This window comes from Nomascus leucogenys, chromosome 8, assembly GCF_006542625.1.
Source record: "Nomascus leucogenys isolate Asia chromosome 8, Asia_NLE_v1, whole genome shotgun sequence".
Lineage (NCBI taxonomy): Eukaryota > Metazoa > Chordata > Mammalia > Primates > Hylobatidae > Nomascus > Nomascus leucogenys.
Genome location: NC_044388.1, coordinates 27,338,532 through 27,355,375, shown reverse-complemented (window position 1 = coordinate 27,355,375; position 16,844 = coordinate 27,338,532). Strand labels below are relative to the sequence as shown.

Sequence of the window (16,844 nt, the reverse complement as noted above, 5' to 3'; positions counted from 1 at the left end):
TTTTCTTCTCATGCTCTTGATGTTCCTCATTTTTTGAAAAAAAGAAAACTCTAGGCAGGAAAAGTTACTAAGTAACTCAGCTAGCCATAGAGCCAGAAAGAAAAAACAGGGTCTTCTCTAATAATCCCAAACCTCTAGAGAAATTAATTTCAGGCCCAAATTTTAAGGTTTTAAAATATATAGTCATTTCTAAAATTCCTTTTTCACACCATTCAACAAAATGCTGCCCAAGTAAAAAGGACCCTGTCACACCGTACAGCAGTCCCTCCTTTCCATGGTTTCATTTTCTGAGGTTTCAGTTGCCCTTGGTCAGCCAAAGTCCAAAACTATTAAATGGAAAATTCCAGAAATTCATGTTATAAATTGCAAACTGTTCTGAGCAGTGTGATGAAACTTCACGTTGTCCCACTCCATCCCCCGGGAACATGAATCATGTCTGTCCAGAGTATCCACACCGGTGATGCTACACATTAGTCACTTAATAGACATCCTGAGTTTCAGATTCAAATAACATAGTACCGTATATATAGGATTCAGTACTATCTGAGGTTTCAGGCAACCAGTAGGGGTATGCAAATGTATTCCCCATGGATAAGAGACTACTGCACAGAAATGTGGTTCTTTCTCGAATGAGTTTAGGAAGCACAGAGTTTCTAAATAAATAGGGAAACTGTAGTATTCTAAAGAAACGCAGTGCTTAAGTGAGCAGCTAGGTGCTTTGGGAAGGTGCTTAAAATTTTATTTTTAATTTTTTGGATACATAGTAGTGGTACATATTTATGGCATACATGTGATATTCTGATACAAGCATATGATGTGTAAGAATCAAATCAGGGTAACTGGGCTATCAGTTCAAACATTTAACTTTTTTTTTTTTTTTTTTTGAGACAGAATTTTGCTCTGTCACCCAGGCTGGAGTGAGGTGGCACAATCTCGGCTCACTGCAACCTCTGCCTCCTGGGTTCAAGCAATCCTCCTGCTTTAGTCTCCTGAGTAGCTGGGACTATAGGCACAGACCACCAAGTCTGGCCAATTTTTGTATTTTGTAGAGTCAAGGTCTTGCCATGTTGCCCAGGCTGGTCTTGAAGTCCTGAGCTCAAATGATCCACCCACCTCAGCCTCCCAAAGTGCTGGGATTATAGGTGTGAGCCACAGCACCCGGCTCATTTATCATTTCTTTGTGTTAGGAACATTCCAATTCTACTCCTCTATTTTGAAATGTACAATAAATTTTTGTTAACTATAGTTGCTCTACTGTGCCACTGAACACTAGATCTTATTCCTTCTAATGGGATTTTTGTATCCAGGGAAGGTATTTCAATGGTGACAGACACACCGCGAGGTATATGTAAAAAAGGGCAAGCGTTAAAAGACTGGAGTGGTGGGGAGGCTGCCCTTGCAAGTGGACACACTCTGGCTGTCACTTAGGGTAACAGAAATTGTCTGATAGGAGAAAGAGAGCTAAAAACCACACACACATACACACACACACACACAGTGCCTCATCTGTCTGAGAAGTGAGGTGGCTACTGTCTTTTTCAATAAGTCTTCTTACCCAGCTGATGATGAAATTACCTGGCTACTAACACTGGAGTTGCACCTTACAAGCAGAGTAATGAGTGTTTCTAGGAAGTGCTGCAGCTCTGGAGTTGCAACACTGGAGTTGCACCTTACAAGCAGAGTAATGAGTGTTTCTAGGAAGTGCTGCAGCTCTCTGAAGAAAAAGAGTTACATCAATATAATAATAAATAAACAACATTATTTCAAACACAACTACACATTTATACAAAGTTGTTTTTATTTCCCACCCCATGACCCAATCATTTGGCATTAAAACCGAAAAACGAGGCAAGCAAACCAAGAACAAAAAGTGAAGAAATTTTTGTATTATAATATATTCAACCATTTGTTCTGATTATCTAAGAGAAAAAGAGTATTAGGAAATCCAACATCAACAGAAAAATTCAAAACACTTCCAAAGAAAATCAGAAAACTGATCTGTTTAGCTAGAGACCAGTGGTTCACAGTGTTTGATTCTGTGGTTTTTAAATTCCAGGTCCTTGTCTCACCCTAATGTCCCACACTCCAAATGAAACCAGAAGTGCACCAACAATACCCATCCCTCCTCAACCTCTGCTGGGCACCACAACAAACCAAAAACATTCTTGGTTTTCTTGTTTTAAGGAAATCTTTTTTCTTTTTTTCTATATGCTAATCTTCTCTGTATCATTTCAATTTTAGTACATGTGCTGCTGAAGTGAGCACATTTTAAGGAGTTTTAAGCTAAAGTTTCTTTTCTCACACATTGTCATATAAAAGCGGTATTTCTGCTTTGTCCCCTCCCTGCCATCATACCAAAAAATAAATAAGTACATAAATACAAATTAGAAAAGCTTAAATAAGACCGGCTTTTAAAACCCAATAAAGCAAGATGAGACAGAACTAGGCCCGAAGGGACTGAGAGAAGATTCTAAAATGGAGAGGGGGGAAAAAAAACAGAAAAAAACGGGTTTCCAAAAACACTGAAACCCATGGTATGTGATAACTTTCTAAACCGTCTGGACTTTGGTAGGAGTGTCACGTTTTCCAAAGCTGACTTCTGGAAATCTTAACCTGGATTCAGAAAAATTCCAGCAAAGTGAGCCAACAGCCAGGAAGAGGTTATTTTGCAAGAGAAAGGGGGTAATTCCATTTACAAACATATATAAATAGAAATAAAGGCCACACACCTGGGAGAAAAGCTCACTAAAAACTCCCACCCCAACTTGAACTTTCCTAGCTGCTAGATTTTTTCCGCCTGTTAAAAAACTAAAAATTACTGAAGATCAGGCACAAAGAGCAAAAGAGCACGTGTATATTTGGGGAAGAAATCGACATGGTGTGCTGGAAAGTTACTGAAAGCCACGGAAAAAGGCTTCATCTGCATTCTTTCAAGAGGCCAAGGGAAGCCATTTTCGAATCCAACTCAAGTCACAGGCGTCATCAATTCAATCCCCTGAGAGGATTTAGTCAACAAGGGCCTACCTATGCCACAAACTGATTTTACTACATGCCTTGCACACCTGTCAGTAATAGCAATATCTACTTGAAAACTTTGCTTCACAGACCTTCCACTGCCTTTCCCAGTTGCCTGAGTAATTCTCTTCAGGAAACTTGCAATGACTTAATTATCATCTCTGGCTCCAGAAATGGGAACCACTTAGTTGGCACAGCTTAGAAGTATAATGGCTGCTTCTGCTGGTTTCTGCAGCTCATGTTGGCTTTTTTTTTTTTTTTTTTTTTTTGAGACAGAGTCTTGCTTTGTCACCAGGCTGGAGTGCAGTGGCGCGATCTCGGTTCACTGCAACCTCCACCTCCCGGGTTCAAGCAATTCTCCTGCCTCAGCCTCCTGAGTAGCTGGGACTACAGGCATGTACCACCATGCCTGGCTAATTTTTTTGTATTTTAGTAGAGATGGGGTTTCACCATGTTGGCCAGGATGGTCTTGATCTCCTGACCTCATGATCCACCCGCCTCGGCCTCCCAAAGTGCTTGGATTACAGGCGTGAACCACCACACCCGGCCTGGAGGGCTTAATGGTCCCCCAGAGTCACCCGCTCCACCTGCAGAGTGGCAGTACCACCGTAACTCGCTCTACATAGGCAACAAGGCCATTTTCAGCTGTTATTCAGAAACTTGCTTCTTGGTGATATTAGGTTTAAAAGACAAAAAAGAAATCTTATTCTACAGGGTTAGAGAAAGGGAAAATGATAACACAAAAGCCCACTTCAGTCTCTGTTGATTCTGCAAGAGTCACAGCTGAGTTCAGAGGCTACCTTTCTTCTCACCAGCTCACCTCCAAGCTGTGCAGTCACAGGAAGAACAGGTTCTCGCACAGCTGGATGGCTGGTTCATGGTGCAAGATGTGTCCTGACAGGAAAGCTAGCTTGTGGGCATACTTGCAAGGAGCTGGAACTCTGATGGTGCCAGGCCAATTCCAGTACATGTGGCACAGTTTGAAAGTCAGCCTGTAGGCCAAGAAGAAAATATAATTCTCATCATCCCCCACCTTCAATTTGTGGCATGCAATACAATAGTCATGGGGATATGACACAGAGCACACCTTCCTGAAAACCGGGGAGCAGAGGAATACATGATGCAGCTTTTTAGAATCATTATTTTTACGTGGACTTGTTTTTATTCCCACTATTCATAAGTCAGACGACATGGGTAAATCTTCTCAATTTAGGCATTTCCGTTTTTTTTGTTTGTTTGTTTTGTTTTGTTTTTGATGGCGTCTTGCTCTGTTGCCCAGGCTGGAGTGCAATGGCACAATCTCTGCTCACTGCAACCTCCGCCTCCTGGGTTCAAGTGATTCTCCCACCTCAGCCTCCCGAGTAGCTGGGATTATAGGCATGCACCACCACAGCCAGCTAATTTTTCTATTTCTAGTAGAGACAGGGTTTTGCCATGTTGGTCAGGCTGGTCTCAAACTCCTGGCCTCAGGTGATCCGCCTGCCTCAGCCTCCCAAAGTGCTGGGATTATAGGCGTAAGCCACCGCACCCGGCCTCCTGTTTTTATACGAAAACAACACAAAGAGAAAATATTTCTTGTTTATAAGAAAAGGCTGGAGAAAGGTAAGTACCCTAGTGGAGTATTTATATAATCTGAACTCACTGGCACTGGGTCTCAAGTCTGGCTGTATGTCATAATCGCCTGGAACAGATTTAAAAAATACAGATGCCTCAGAATATTTGGGGGGAAGCCTGGCATCAATATTTTTTAAAGCTCTTTAAGTAAAAGTAATTTTAATATAAAACCAGGATTTCCAATCTCTCCCCAAAAAGACACCATAATTGTCAAAGATATGAAGAAAGTCAAGAGGTAAATATATTTGAGGGTGAACAGTGAAGCCATCTTAGCTAGCAGGCCGGAATTATTTAAGAAAGAGAAAGAGTAAGTTACTGACGGGCCCACCTCTGCATATGATCAGGGCTCAGATTTGCAGTGTTGAGAACACAGACATAATGCGTAGGAATGCCACAGCCCTGCCGTACATGATGGGCAAGAAGATAGAAATCCACCCTAGGAAGGAAAACCACAAATCAGTGATATGGTCGGATTCGGCCAGACAGAGCTGGCAAAGATCCTGGAGATCGTTCTCGCTCCTTCAGCTAAAGCTCAGAGAGGTCAAACGACTGGACCAAGGACACAGACGCCAGACCAGGATTAGAACCCAGGTCTCCTGACTCAAGAGGCTACTGAAGAATGGTGGTAGCAGGCTGGGTGCAGTGACTCACGCCTGTAATCCTAGCACTTTGGAAGGCTGAGGCAGGCAGATTGCTTGAGCCCAGGAGTTGGAGACCAGTCTGGGCAACATGGCAAGACCCTGTCTCTACAAAAAATACAAAAATTAGTTGGGCATGGTGGCATACGCCTATTGTCCCAGCTACTCTGGAGGCTGAGGTGGGAGGATCACCTGGGCCTAAGTAGGTTGAGGCTTCAGTGAGCTGAGATCACATCATTGCACTCCACCCTGGAAAACAAAGTGAGACCCTGCCTCAAAAAAAAAAAAAAGTGGTAGAAACTCCCTTATCTACCTGTAGAAGTTAAGCATACACTATCTTAGCAAAACAATGTATGTTCAACTTTTCACTTAAGAGGTAAAAGCTTTCTTGTTTTTAAATCTTTTTTGTTTTGTTTTGAGACAGTCTCTCACTACTGTTGCCCAGGCTGGATTACAGTGGACTTACTGCAACCTCCGCCTCCTAGGTTCAAGTGATTCTTCTGTCTCAGCCTCCTGAGTAGCTGGGATTACAGGCACACACCATCACACCTGGTTAATTTTTGTATTTTCAGTAGACAGGGTTTCACCATGTTGGCCAGGCTGGTACTGAACTCCTGACCTCAGGTGATCTAACTGCCTCGGCCTCCCAAAGTGTTGGGATTACAGGCGTGAGCCACCGTGCCAGGCCCTTAAATATTTTTTAAAGCTTCATTCTTTTAACGGTAGCATCTCTGAGATTCTAGTCCACACCTCTCCAGGAAACCTCCCCATTCCAATACTCAGGAAAGTGATAACGTCTCCAACTTATTCTTCCTCCAATACTACGTATTTTGCTCACTTACCACTCACAGCTTGTTATTGTATGATCTACCACAGTTCCAGGAGTGGGAGTCACAAAGTTCTGAGGAGCAGCCAGATATAGATTAGTACTGATTTTCTTCTGAACTACAAACACCACCATCTTGGGCTGATAATTCTCAAAAGCTTCAAAACACTTCTGTAGTTGAGGAATCTCATAGTTGGCAACTGTCTTCAGTTGGCCATCAGACACTCCATCACGATACACCACAATCTTCTCTGGCAGACAGTGGTTCACCTGAAATGACAGCCGGGATGTGGTGACTCACAGGGCCCTCAGGCTATGGACCACAGTCAGTGAGAGGCCCACTCACATTGCGTAACCTGGAATCATGGCAGAGCCTTTTGCAGTTAGTCCCAAAGATACTGTGCCTAGAGGGCAGGGAAAAAAGCTTCTAATCATTTCTAGACTTCCTTGGGGTAGTAAAACACACCTGGTGCAGCAAAGGTGTTATAAAACATGAAAGCAAAACACGCAAGTTATGAGTCACATGCATACGGCTTATCCACAAACAATGCAAACAAAGTTCAAAGGAATGCTGGGAAAACTGCAGGCTGAATCAATTTTCCTTCTACTTGGATTTAACACTAATAACTGTCGAGGCAAAGAATAAGGTAAAGTGTTAGAGAAATTCTCACATATGACCACATATGCCACAGATTCGCTGCCATCAGATTTTTACCTACTGGAAACATCCCAAGTTGCTGACAAGTGAAACGTCCCTTTACTAAATATTACCCTACAGTCTGGTATGGTGTGAAACATTTTTACTGTAACTAAGTAATTAGCAAAGAGCTAGCTATGTGAATTGTCCATGGGTCCAAATTAAATTAAATGCTTGCTTGAAGCAATTTGAAGAATAATTTTTCCCCATTTAGGGAATATAATTGTGTTCTAGTTGTGTTCAACTTCAATAATTCAAGAAGGGCCAGGCACGGTGGCTCACGCCTGTAATCCCAGCATGTTGGGACGCCAAGGCGGGTGGGTCACCTGAGGTCAGGAGTTCAAGACCAGCCTGGCCAACATGCTGAAACCCTGTCTCTACTAAAGATACAAAAATTAGGCAGGCATGGTGGCACATGCCTGTAATCCCAGCTACTTGGGAGGCTGAGGCAAGGGAATCACTTGAACCCAAAGGGTGGAGGTTGCAGCAAGCTGAGATTGTGCCACTGCACTCCAGCCTGGGCAACAAAATTCAAGAGGGTTAAGCTCAGTTCAACTTAAAATGGAAGTTCCCTTTAAAAGTGTTTAGTTTAATTCGGTTTTGATTCTAGTGGAGTGTGGTTCATTCTAAGTTTGTGTTCATACTTACCCTCAAAAACCTAAATTATGGGCTGGGCGCGGTGGGTCACGCCTGTAATCCCAGCACTCTCGGAGGACGAGGTGGGTGGATCACCTGAGGTCAGATGTTCGAGACCACCCTGGCCAACATGGTGAAACCCTCGTCTCTACTAAAAATACAAAAATTAGACAGCTGTGGTGGTGTGCACCTGTAGTTCCAGCTACTCAGGAGGCTGAGGCAGGAGAATTGCTTGAACCTGGGAGGTGGAGGTTGCAGTGAGCTGAGATTGCACCGCTGCACTCCAGCCTGGGTGACAGAGCGAGATTCTGTCTAAAAAAAAAAAAAACACACACACCAAAAAAACCTAAATTATGAATTAGGTTTAGATATAAATTATATATATGTATGCACTGTTCCTTACAGGTTACTGTACCTGAAAATGTGATTTCCAAGAACACTTTAAAAATTAAGCACTTAGAATCCCTTTAAAAAGTTCTGAGTTTCAATTTTTTTTTTTTTTTTTTTTTTAAAGAATTGAGGTCTCACTCTGTTGCTCAGGTTAGACGGCAGTGGTGTAATCATAGCCACTGCAGCTTCAAACTCCTAAGCTCAAGAGATCCTCCTGCCTCAGCCTGTCAAGTAGCTGGAACTACAGGTGCTTGTCACTACGCCAGTTAATTAAACTAAATTAATTAATTTTTTTGAAACAGAATCTCGCTCTGTTGCCCAGGCTGGAGTGCAGTGATGCAATCTTGACTTACTGAAATCTCTGCCTCCCAGGCTCATGCAATTCTTGGTCCTCAGCCTCTCAAGTAGCCATGACTAGCTGGAACTACAGGTGTGCACCACCATGCCTGGCTAATTTTTGTATTCTTAGTAGAGACGGGGTTTTGCCATGTAGGGAAGGCTGGTCTCAAACTTCTGACCTCAGGTTATCTGCCTACCTTGGCCTCCCAAAGTACTGGGATTACAAGCATTAGCCACTGCGCCCGGCCTAATTTTATTTAAAAACATTTTTTAGAGACAAGGTCTCACTATGTTGCCCAGGCTGGTCAAACTCCCAGCCTCAAGTAATCCTCCTCCCTCAGCCTCCCAAAGTGCTGAGGTTACAGGAATGAGCCACCACTTCTGGCCCAGAATTTCAAATATTAATGACCCCTTTTCCTAAGAAGTCTCAAGCACTACACTTACAAGTATGTAATTCATCTTCACAGTCTCAGATTGCACCAGTTTGTGGTACTTTTTATTTATTTTTTTTGAGATGGGGTCTCATTCTCTTGCCCAGGCTGGAGTACAGTGGCACCATCTCTGCTTACTGCAACCTCCACCTCCCAGGCTCAAGCCATCCCTCCTGACTCAGCCTCCTGAGTAGCTGGGACTACAAGTTTGTGCCACCATGCCTAGCTAACTTTTGTATTTTTTGTAGAGACAGAGGTTTCACCATCTTGCCTGGGCTAGTCTCGAACTCCTGGACTCAGTGATCTGCCTGTCTTGGACTCCCAAAGTGCTCAGATCACAGGTGTGAGATACCACCATCTGGCCTGTAGTATCTTTAAAAAAATTTTTTTTTTGCTTTCCAGCATCTACTCCATCTTTTCTCAGTAATAGCACTTGAGTTTCCTCCTGCCCCCAACAAGATATAGTCTGGTGGGACTATTAGTCAACGTGCCCTAACCCAACCCAAGGTTTCCCAACCTGTCAGCACTACTGACATTTGTGGGTGGGTAATTCTTCATCCTAGAGGGCTGTCCTGTGCACTGTAGAATCTACATTTAGCATCATCCCTGGCCTCTATTCACTAAATGCCAGGAGCAACCCCTCACCCTTATGACTAAAAACGCCTTTATATAGCACCCACGGGGAGGACAAAATTGCTCCCAGTTGAGAACCACTTTACTAACCAAAGGATGTGTAGATGACTCAAGCTACACCAACAGACTGCTCCTCCCTTGCTCTCCGTCTTGGGTAGAGAATGCAAAACAGTGGAGTTTGGCCCTTCGGTGGCAGTGCCTTTTCAGGCCCCTGCTTCTGAAACCCCAGGAGTTAGCCTGAATCATGCCCATTTCCCAGCCTGGGGCTCCACCTTCTCACCAATCCTCTGAGCCTCTGCAGGATCTTGCCAATTTCTATTCTGCTCAAGTTACCAGTTCCTGTTAATTCCCAAAGACTCCTAACTCACTGTGTTAAAAGGTAGGTAACCCAGGAGCTCAGATTTGGAAGAAACCATCATTTGACAGACAAGGAAACAGAGAGTACACTGGATTTGGGGTCAGGAGACCTGGGACTGAGTCTGACTCTGCTGCTCCTTTAGCTGTGACCTTCAGGACTCAATTTCTTCAGTTGAAAAGTGAAGAAAAATGATCACCTCACCTTCTTCTCAGGGTTGTTAAAAGGGATAAGGTAACATTTATATATTATATATAGATATAAAAAACACAAAAGTTGAGACCAAGCTAGATCAAGGATATACAGATATTCCGAAGCACAAAGAAGGGACTTAATAAATCAATAGAGTGAAAAATAGAAGGCCGGGTGCAGTGTGGCTCATGCCTGTAATCCCAGAACTTTGGGAGACTGAGGCAGGCGGATTAGTTGAGGTCAGGAGGTTGAGACCAGCCTGGGCAACATGGTGAAACCCCGTCTCTACTAAAACTACAAAAATAAGCCAGGCATGGTGGCGTGCATTGAACCCGGGGGGCGGAGGTTGCAGTGAGCGGAGTTTGTGCCTCTGCACTCCAGCCTGGGTGACAGAATGAGATTCCATCTCAAAAAAAAAAAAAAAAAAAGAAAAATAGAAATCAAATTTGACTTTGGTCATTACTGGCATCACCTCCTTCTTTAACATTTGCCAACTAACCACTGAGTTCAAGGCAGCACACTCAGCCCTATGTAGGCCTCCAACAGAACTGAAAGGAATCAAGGAGCTGAAAAATCTAAAAATAATCAACAATGTTAAGCTGTCTAGGTCATCTAGTCTTTTTTCTTCATTTTGTAAGTTATAAAACTATGGCTGAGGGAGGAGTCAGAATATAGGACAAATCACAAGGCTGAAACATAACTTTTTTTTTTTATTGAGACGGAGTCTTGCTCTGTTGCCCAGGCTGGAGTGCAGTGGTGCAGTCTCGGCTCACTGCAAGCTCCACGTCCCAGGTTCACGCCATTCTCCTGCCTCAGCCTCTCTGAGTAGCTGGGACTACAGGCGCCTGCCACCGCACCCGGCTAATTTTTTGTATTTTTAGTAGACGGGGTTTCACTGTGGTCTCGATCTCCTGACCTCGTGATCCGCCCGCCTCGGCCTCCCAAAGCGCTGGGATTACAAGCGTGAGCCACCGTGCCCGGCCGAAACATAACTCTTAAATGTGTTTTTTTTTTCTTTTTTTTGAGACAGGTCTGCTCTGTCACTCAACCTCCTGGGCTCAAGCGATCCTCCTGCCTCAGCCTCCTGAGCAGCTGGGACTATAAGCATAGCTGGGACTACAGGGATGTGCCATCAAGCCCGGCTAATTTTTTTATTTATAGTAGAGACGAAGTCTCAATATGTTGCCCATACTCCTAAATGTATGTTATAAAAACCACTTCAGTACTCAGTAGATACATGAAACAGTAAGTAATGAGTGTTCTTGAAAGCAAAACTGTGTTTATTAATCTTGGTATCCCTTAGCACTGCACAGAGGGGTAAGGGTCAGTTAGGCAAAAAATATCTGCTGAGTGTTTGACATGTTTTTATGTGTGCTCCATTCATTCATGGAACAAATACTTCATGTCCACTACGTATGAGCCACTGCGTTTATCTCAGAAAATTAAAATATTATTATTATTTTTGAGATGGAGTCTCGCTCACTCACCCAGGCTAGAGTGCAATGGTGTGATCTTGGCTCACTGCAACCTCCGCCTCCCGGGTTCAAGTGATTCTCCTGCCTCAGCCCCCGAGTAGCTGGGATTACAGACACCCGCCATCATGCCCGGCTAATTTTTGTATTTTTAGTAGAGATGGGGTTTCGCCATGTTGCCCAGGCTGGTCTCGAACTCCTGACCGCAAGTGACGTGCCTCACTGTCTCGGCCTCCAAAAGTGCTGGGATTACAGGCGTGGACCACTGTGCTCAGCTAAAACATTATCTTAGTACTATCCAGATCCTCATGGAACTCAAATTAAAAAGGGGAGGCAGATGCATAAATGCCCTCAATATATTATAAATAACATAATAAAGATATAAATGCTATGACAACAGAGGAGTGTAAGAGATTTGCTCCCTGGAGGGAGAAATGTGTCAGGAAAAGGCATAAAGAATGAGTTGGCCAGGAGTGGTGACTCACACTTGTAATCCCAGCACTTTGGGAGGCCGAGATGGGCGGATCATCTGAGGTCAGGAGTTCGAGACCAGCCTGGCCAACACAGTGAAACCCCGTCTCTACTAAAAATACAAAAATTAGCCAGGCGTGCTGGCAGGCGCCTATAATCCCAGCTACTCAGGAGGCTGAGGTAGGAGAATCGCTTGAACCCGAGAGGCAGAGGCTGCAGTGAGTCAAGATCATGCCACTGTACTCCAGCCTAGGCAACAGAGCAGGACTCCGTCTAAAAAAAAAAAAAAGGCCAGGCGCAGCGGCTCACGCCTGTAATCCCAGCACTTTGGGAGGCTGAGGCGGGCGGATCACGAGGTCAGGAGATCGAGACCGTCCTGGCTAACATGGTGAAGCCCCGTCTCTACTAAAAAAATACAAAAATATTAGCTGGGTGCGGTGGCAGGCGCCTGCAGTCCCAGCTACTCGGGAGGCTGAAGCAGGAGAATGGCATGAACCCGGGAGGGGGAGCTTGCACAGTGAGCCGAGAGCACACCACTGCACTCCAGCCTGGGCGACAGAGTGAGACTCCATCTCAAAAAAAAAAAAAAAAAAAAAAAAGAAAAGAAAATTTTGTTTATGTCAATGTGCTGAATTTGCTAATTTTTTTTTTTTTTTTTTTTGAGACAAAGTCTTGCTCTGTTGCCCAGGCTGGAGTAAAATGGTGTGATGATGACTCACACAGTCTGAACTTCCTCAACTCAAGCAATCCTCTTACCTCAGCCTCCTGAGTAGCTGAGACTACAGGCATATACTACCATATCCAGCTGACTTAAAATTTTTTTTATACATACGAGGTCTCACTATGTTGTCCAGGCTGGTCTTGAACTCCTGGGCTCAAGTGCTCCTCCTACCTCGGCCTCCCAGTGTTGGGATTACAGCCACGAGCCAGTAAGCCCAACTAAAAATTTTCCTTAGAGATGGATCTTGCTATGTTGCCCAAGCTGGTCTCAAACCCCTGAACTCAAAAGATCCTGCCACTTCAGCCTCCTGAGTAGCTGGGACTACAGGCATGCACCACTATGCCTGGCTTATTATCTCTAAGTAAATTAATAAACATTGAAATTTTTACCTTCTAATATGCTAATTATTGACAGATATGTATCCATATAAATAAAAACTCGTTGGGGCCTTCAATAATATTTAAGAATATAAAGGGGCCCTAGTATCAAAAATTTAGATACAAATCTAAATACAGATATTAAATAAATCACGTGAGCTTATGATTGTCTGGGAGGCTTCAGGTGGTGAACCATGAATTCTGAGAAGCCCTACAACTCAGGACAACTGGAAAAGCTGGGCAAAATATGAAAACATGTAGTTTGTGAAGGCCTTAGATGCATCCCAGCATCAGCGGAGGAAGGATGGGGCCCAGGGGAATCAGCCAAGCAAGTGAAGGCATTCTTCCCTGGCAGGGCTGCTGATTCCACCATGGGAACTAAAAAGCTGTGAGGTGGAGGACTGCTTTTTATTTTGAACAGCTTTATTGAAATATAGTTCAAAATACCATAAAACTCATCCTTTTATTTACTTTACTATTATTATTTTTAGAGACAAGGTCTCACTGTGTTGCACAGGCCTGAGTGCAGTGGTGTGATCATAGCTCACTGCAGCCTTGAACTCTTGGCCTCAAGCAATACTCCCACTTGGCCTCCCAAAGCTCTGGGATTACAGATGTGAGCCAGCACGCCTGGCCAGACTCAACCACTTAAACTATACCATTCAATTTTTTTTATACTTTCAGAATTTTGAAATCATCATTGCTAATTTTAAAACATATTGATCACCCCAAAAGGTAATCCCATACCCATTGGCAGTCAGTCCCCCAGTGCCTCCTTCCTTCGACTCCTAGAACCTACTAATGCGCTTTGTCTCCATGGGTTGCATTATACTAGACAAATAAAATCATGAACTTTTTTATGTTTAAATAATTTCACTAAACATAATGTTTTCACAGTTCATCCATGTTGCAGTATGTCTCAGTCCTTCATTCCTTATTACAGAATAGCATTCCATTGTATGCATATGTCAAATTTTGTTTGTCCATTCATCAATTTGTGGACATTTGTGGGTTTTTGAAATTATTTCATTATATTTTTGAGACAGAGTCTTGCTCTGTCACCCAGGCTGGAGTACAAGGATGCGATCTCAGCTCACTGCAACCTCTGCCTCCCAGGTTCAAGCAATTCTCCTGCCTCAGCCTCCCTAGTAGCTGGGATTACAGGTGCACACCACCATGCCCGGCTAATTGTTTTTGTATTTTTACTAGAGATGCAGTTTCACCATGTTGCCCAGGCTGGTCTCAAACCCCTGGCCTCAAGTGATCCGCCTGCCTCAGCCTCCCAAAGTGCTGGGATTATAGGTGTGAGCCACTGCGCCTGGCCCATTTGTATTATTTCAATTTCTAGCCATTATGAATAATGTTGCTATGAACATTTGCGTACAAGTTTTTGTGTGGACTTATGTTTTCAATTTTCTTGGGTATATAATGTTTTCAATTTTCTTGGGTACATAATGTTTTCAATTTTCTTGGGTATATACCTAGGACTAGAATTCTTGGGTCATATGGTAAATCTGTTTAACTCTGATTTTTATTTTATTTTACATATGGAGTCTATGTTGCCCTGGCTGGAGTACTGTGGCTGTTCACAGGTGTGATCATCAGACACTATAGCCTTAAACTCCTGGGTTCAAGTGACCCTTCCACCTTATCTTTAAGAGTAACTGGGACCACAGGCTTGCATCTCCAGGCCTGGCATGTTTAACTTTTTAAGGAACTGCCCAACTGTTTTCCAAAGTAGCTGCATTATTTTATTTTACAATCCCATTAGCAATCTATGAAGTTTCCAACTTCTCCATGTCCTGGACAACACTTTTATTACTTGTCTTTTAAATTTTATTTTAATCTTTTCTTTAAAAGGGCCTTACTCTGTCACCAAGGCTGGAGTGCAGCAGCACAATCACAGCTCACTGCAGCCTTGACCTCCCTGGCTCAAGCCATCTTCCCACTTCAGCCTTCTGAGTAGCTGGGACCACAGATGTGCACCATCATGACCAGATAATTTATTTTCATTTTTTATTTTTGTAGAGATAGGGGTCTCCCTATGTGGCCCAGGCAGTCTCAAACTCCTGGGCTCAAGCAATCCTCCCACCTTGACCTCACAAAGAGCTGGGATTACAGGCATGAGTCATCATACCTGGCCTCTTTTAAATTTTAGACATCCTCGTGCATATGACATGGTACCTCATTGTGTGTCTGTATGTTTTTAAATCAAGAGACTATTTTTTAGAGGAATTTTCAAGTTTACAAAAAAACCTGAGGCAATAGTACAGAGTTCCCATATGCCCTCCTCCCACCTCCTATCCCCACCCATAAACAGTTTCCCCTTTTGTTACCATACTGCATTATGGTACATTTGTTACAACTGATGACCAAATGTTGATACATTAACTATAGGCCACAGTTTACATATTTGTGTTGTACAGTTCTATGGGTTTTGACAAACGCATAATGTTATCTAGTTTCACTGCCCTAAAAATCCTGTGTGCCACCTATTCCTTTCTCCCCTTTCCAAACCCTTGACAGCCACTTTTTACTGTCACCACATTTATGCATTCTCTAGAATGCCATTTATCATACAGCTGGAATCATATAAAGTCTTTTCAGATTACCATCTTTCACTGAGCAAGATGTATTTAAGATTCCTCCATGTCTTTTCATGGCTTAATGGCTTATTTCTTTTAACACAATATTCCATTGTCTGGATGCATGACAGTTTATCCACTCATCTACTGAAGGACATCTCTGTTTCCAAGTTCTGGCAATAATGAATAAAGTTGCTATAAACATTCATGTGCAACTTTTTGTGTGGTCGTAAGTTTTCAACTTATTTGGGAAAATACCAAGGAGCGTGATTGTTGGTATGTGTATGTAAGTGCATATTTAGTTTAGTAATTAGCTGCCAAACTGTTTTGCAAAGTGGTTGTACCATTTCCATTCTCACCAGCAGTGAATGAGCGTTCCTATGGCTCTACACCCTCACCAGCATTTGGCATTATCAGTTTTTGAATTCTGATCATTTATAGGTGTGTAGTGCTATCTCATTGTTTTAATTTGCAGTTCCCTAACGGCAAGTGATATTGAACACCTGCTTGTATGTTAATTTGCCATCTATCTATCTACCTGTTTTTGAGACGGAGTCTCGCTCTGTCACCCGGGCTGGAGTGCAGTGGTACAATCTCGGCTCACTGCAACCTCTGCCTCCTTGGTTCAAGCAGTTCTCCTGCCTCAGCCTCCTGAGTAGCTGGGATTACAGGCGTGTGCCACCATGCCCAGCTAATTTTTTTTTTTTTTTTTTTGAGATGGAGTTTCGCTCTTGCTGCCCAGGCTGGAGTGCAATGGCACAATCTTGGCTCACCGCAGCCTCTGCCTCCCAGGTTCAAGTGATTCTCCTGCCTCAGCCTTCCCAAGTAGCTGTGATTACAGGCATGTGCCACCACACCCGACTAATTTTGTATTTTTAGTAGAGACGGGGTTTCTCCATGTTGGTCAGGTTGGTCTTGAACTCTCTACCTCAGGTGATCAGCCCACCTCGGCCCCTCCCAAAGTGCTGGGATTACAGGTGTGAGCCACTGCGCCCGGCCTAATTTTTGTATTTTTAGTAGATACGGGGTTTCACCACGTTGGTCAGGCTGGTCTCAAACTCCTGGCCTCATGATCTGCCTGCTTTGGCCTCCCAGAGTGCTGGGATTACAGACGTGAGCCACCACACCCGGCCTTATCTACCTATACTCTTTGGTGAGATGTCTGTTGAGGTATTTTGCTCATTTTCTATTTGGGTTGTTCATTTTCTTACTGTTGAGTTTTAAGAGTTCTTTGTATACTTTATAACAGTCCTTTATCAGATACGTGTTTTGCAAATATTTCCTCCTAATCATGGCTTGTCGTTTCATTCTCTTATCAGTGTTTCTCAGAAGTTTTTAAATTCGACGAATTTTCGATGAAAAATTTATCAATTTTTCCTTTCATGGGCTTTTGGCATCATATCTAAAAAGTAATCACCAAACCCAAAGCCACCTAGATTTTCTATGTTATCT

At 43.3% G+C, this 16,844-nt stretch overlaps 1 protein-coding gene across 3 annotated transcripts in view; it reads right to left on the bottom strand.

Annotated features, from left to right (window-relative positions):
- Positions 1-2,042: 2,042 nt before the first annotated feature.
- PIWIL2 (piwi like RNA-mediated gene silencing 2) overlaps positions 2,043-16,844 on the bottom strand; it is an 83,789-nt gene continuing 68,987 nt past the window's right edge. Inside the window, exons 21-23 of one of the 3 annotated variants that reach the window (XM_030816948.1) lie at positions 6,110-6,363; positions 4,958-5,065; positions 2,043-4,007 (exon numbers count right to left, since the gene is read on the bottom strand). In XM_030816948.1, the coding sequence (XP_030672808.1) occupies positions 3,851-4,007; positions 4,958-5,065; positions 6,110-6,363 (519 nt within the window). In that variant the 3' untranslated portion in view covers positions 2,043-3,850. The remainder of the gene's footprint in view (positions 4,008-4,957; positions 5,066-6,109; positions 6,364-16,844) is intronic. The other 2 variants (XM_030816949.1, XM_030816950.1) reach the window with 2 other exon arrangements.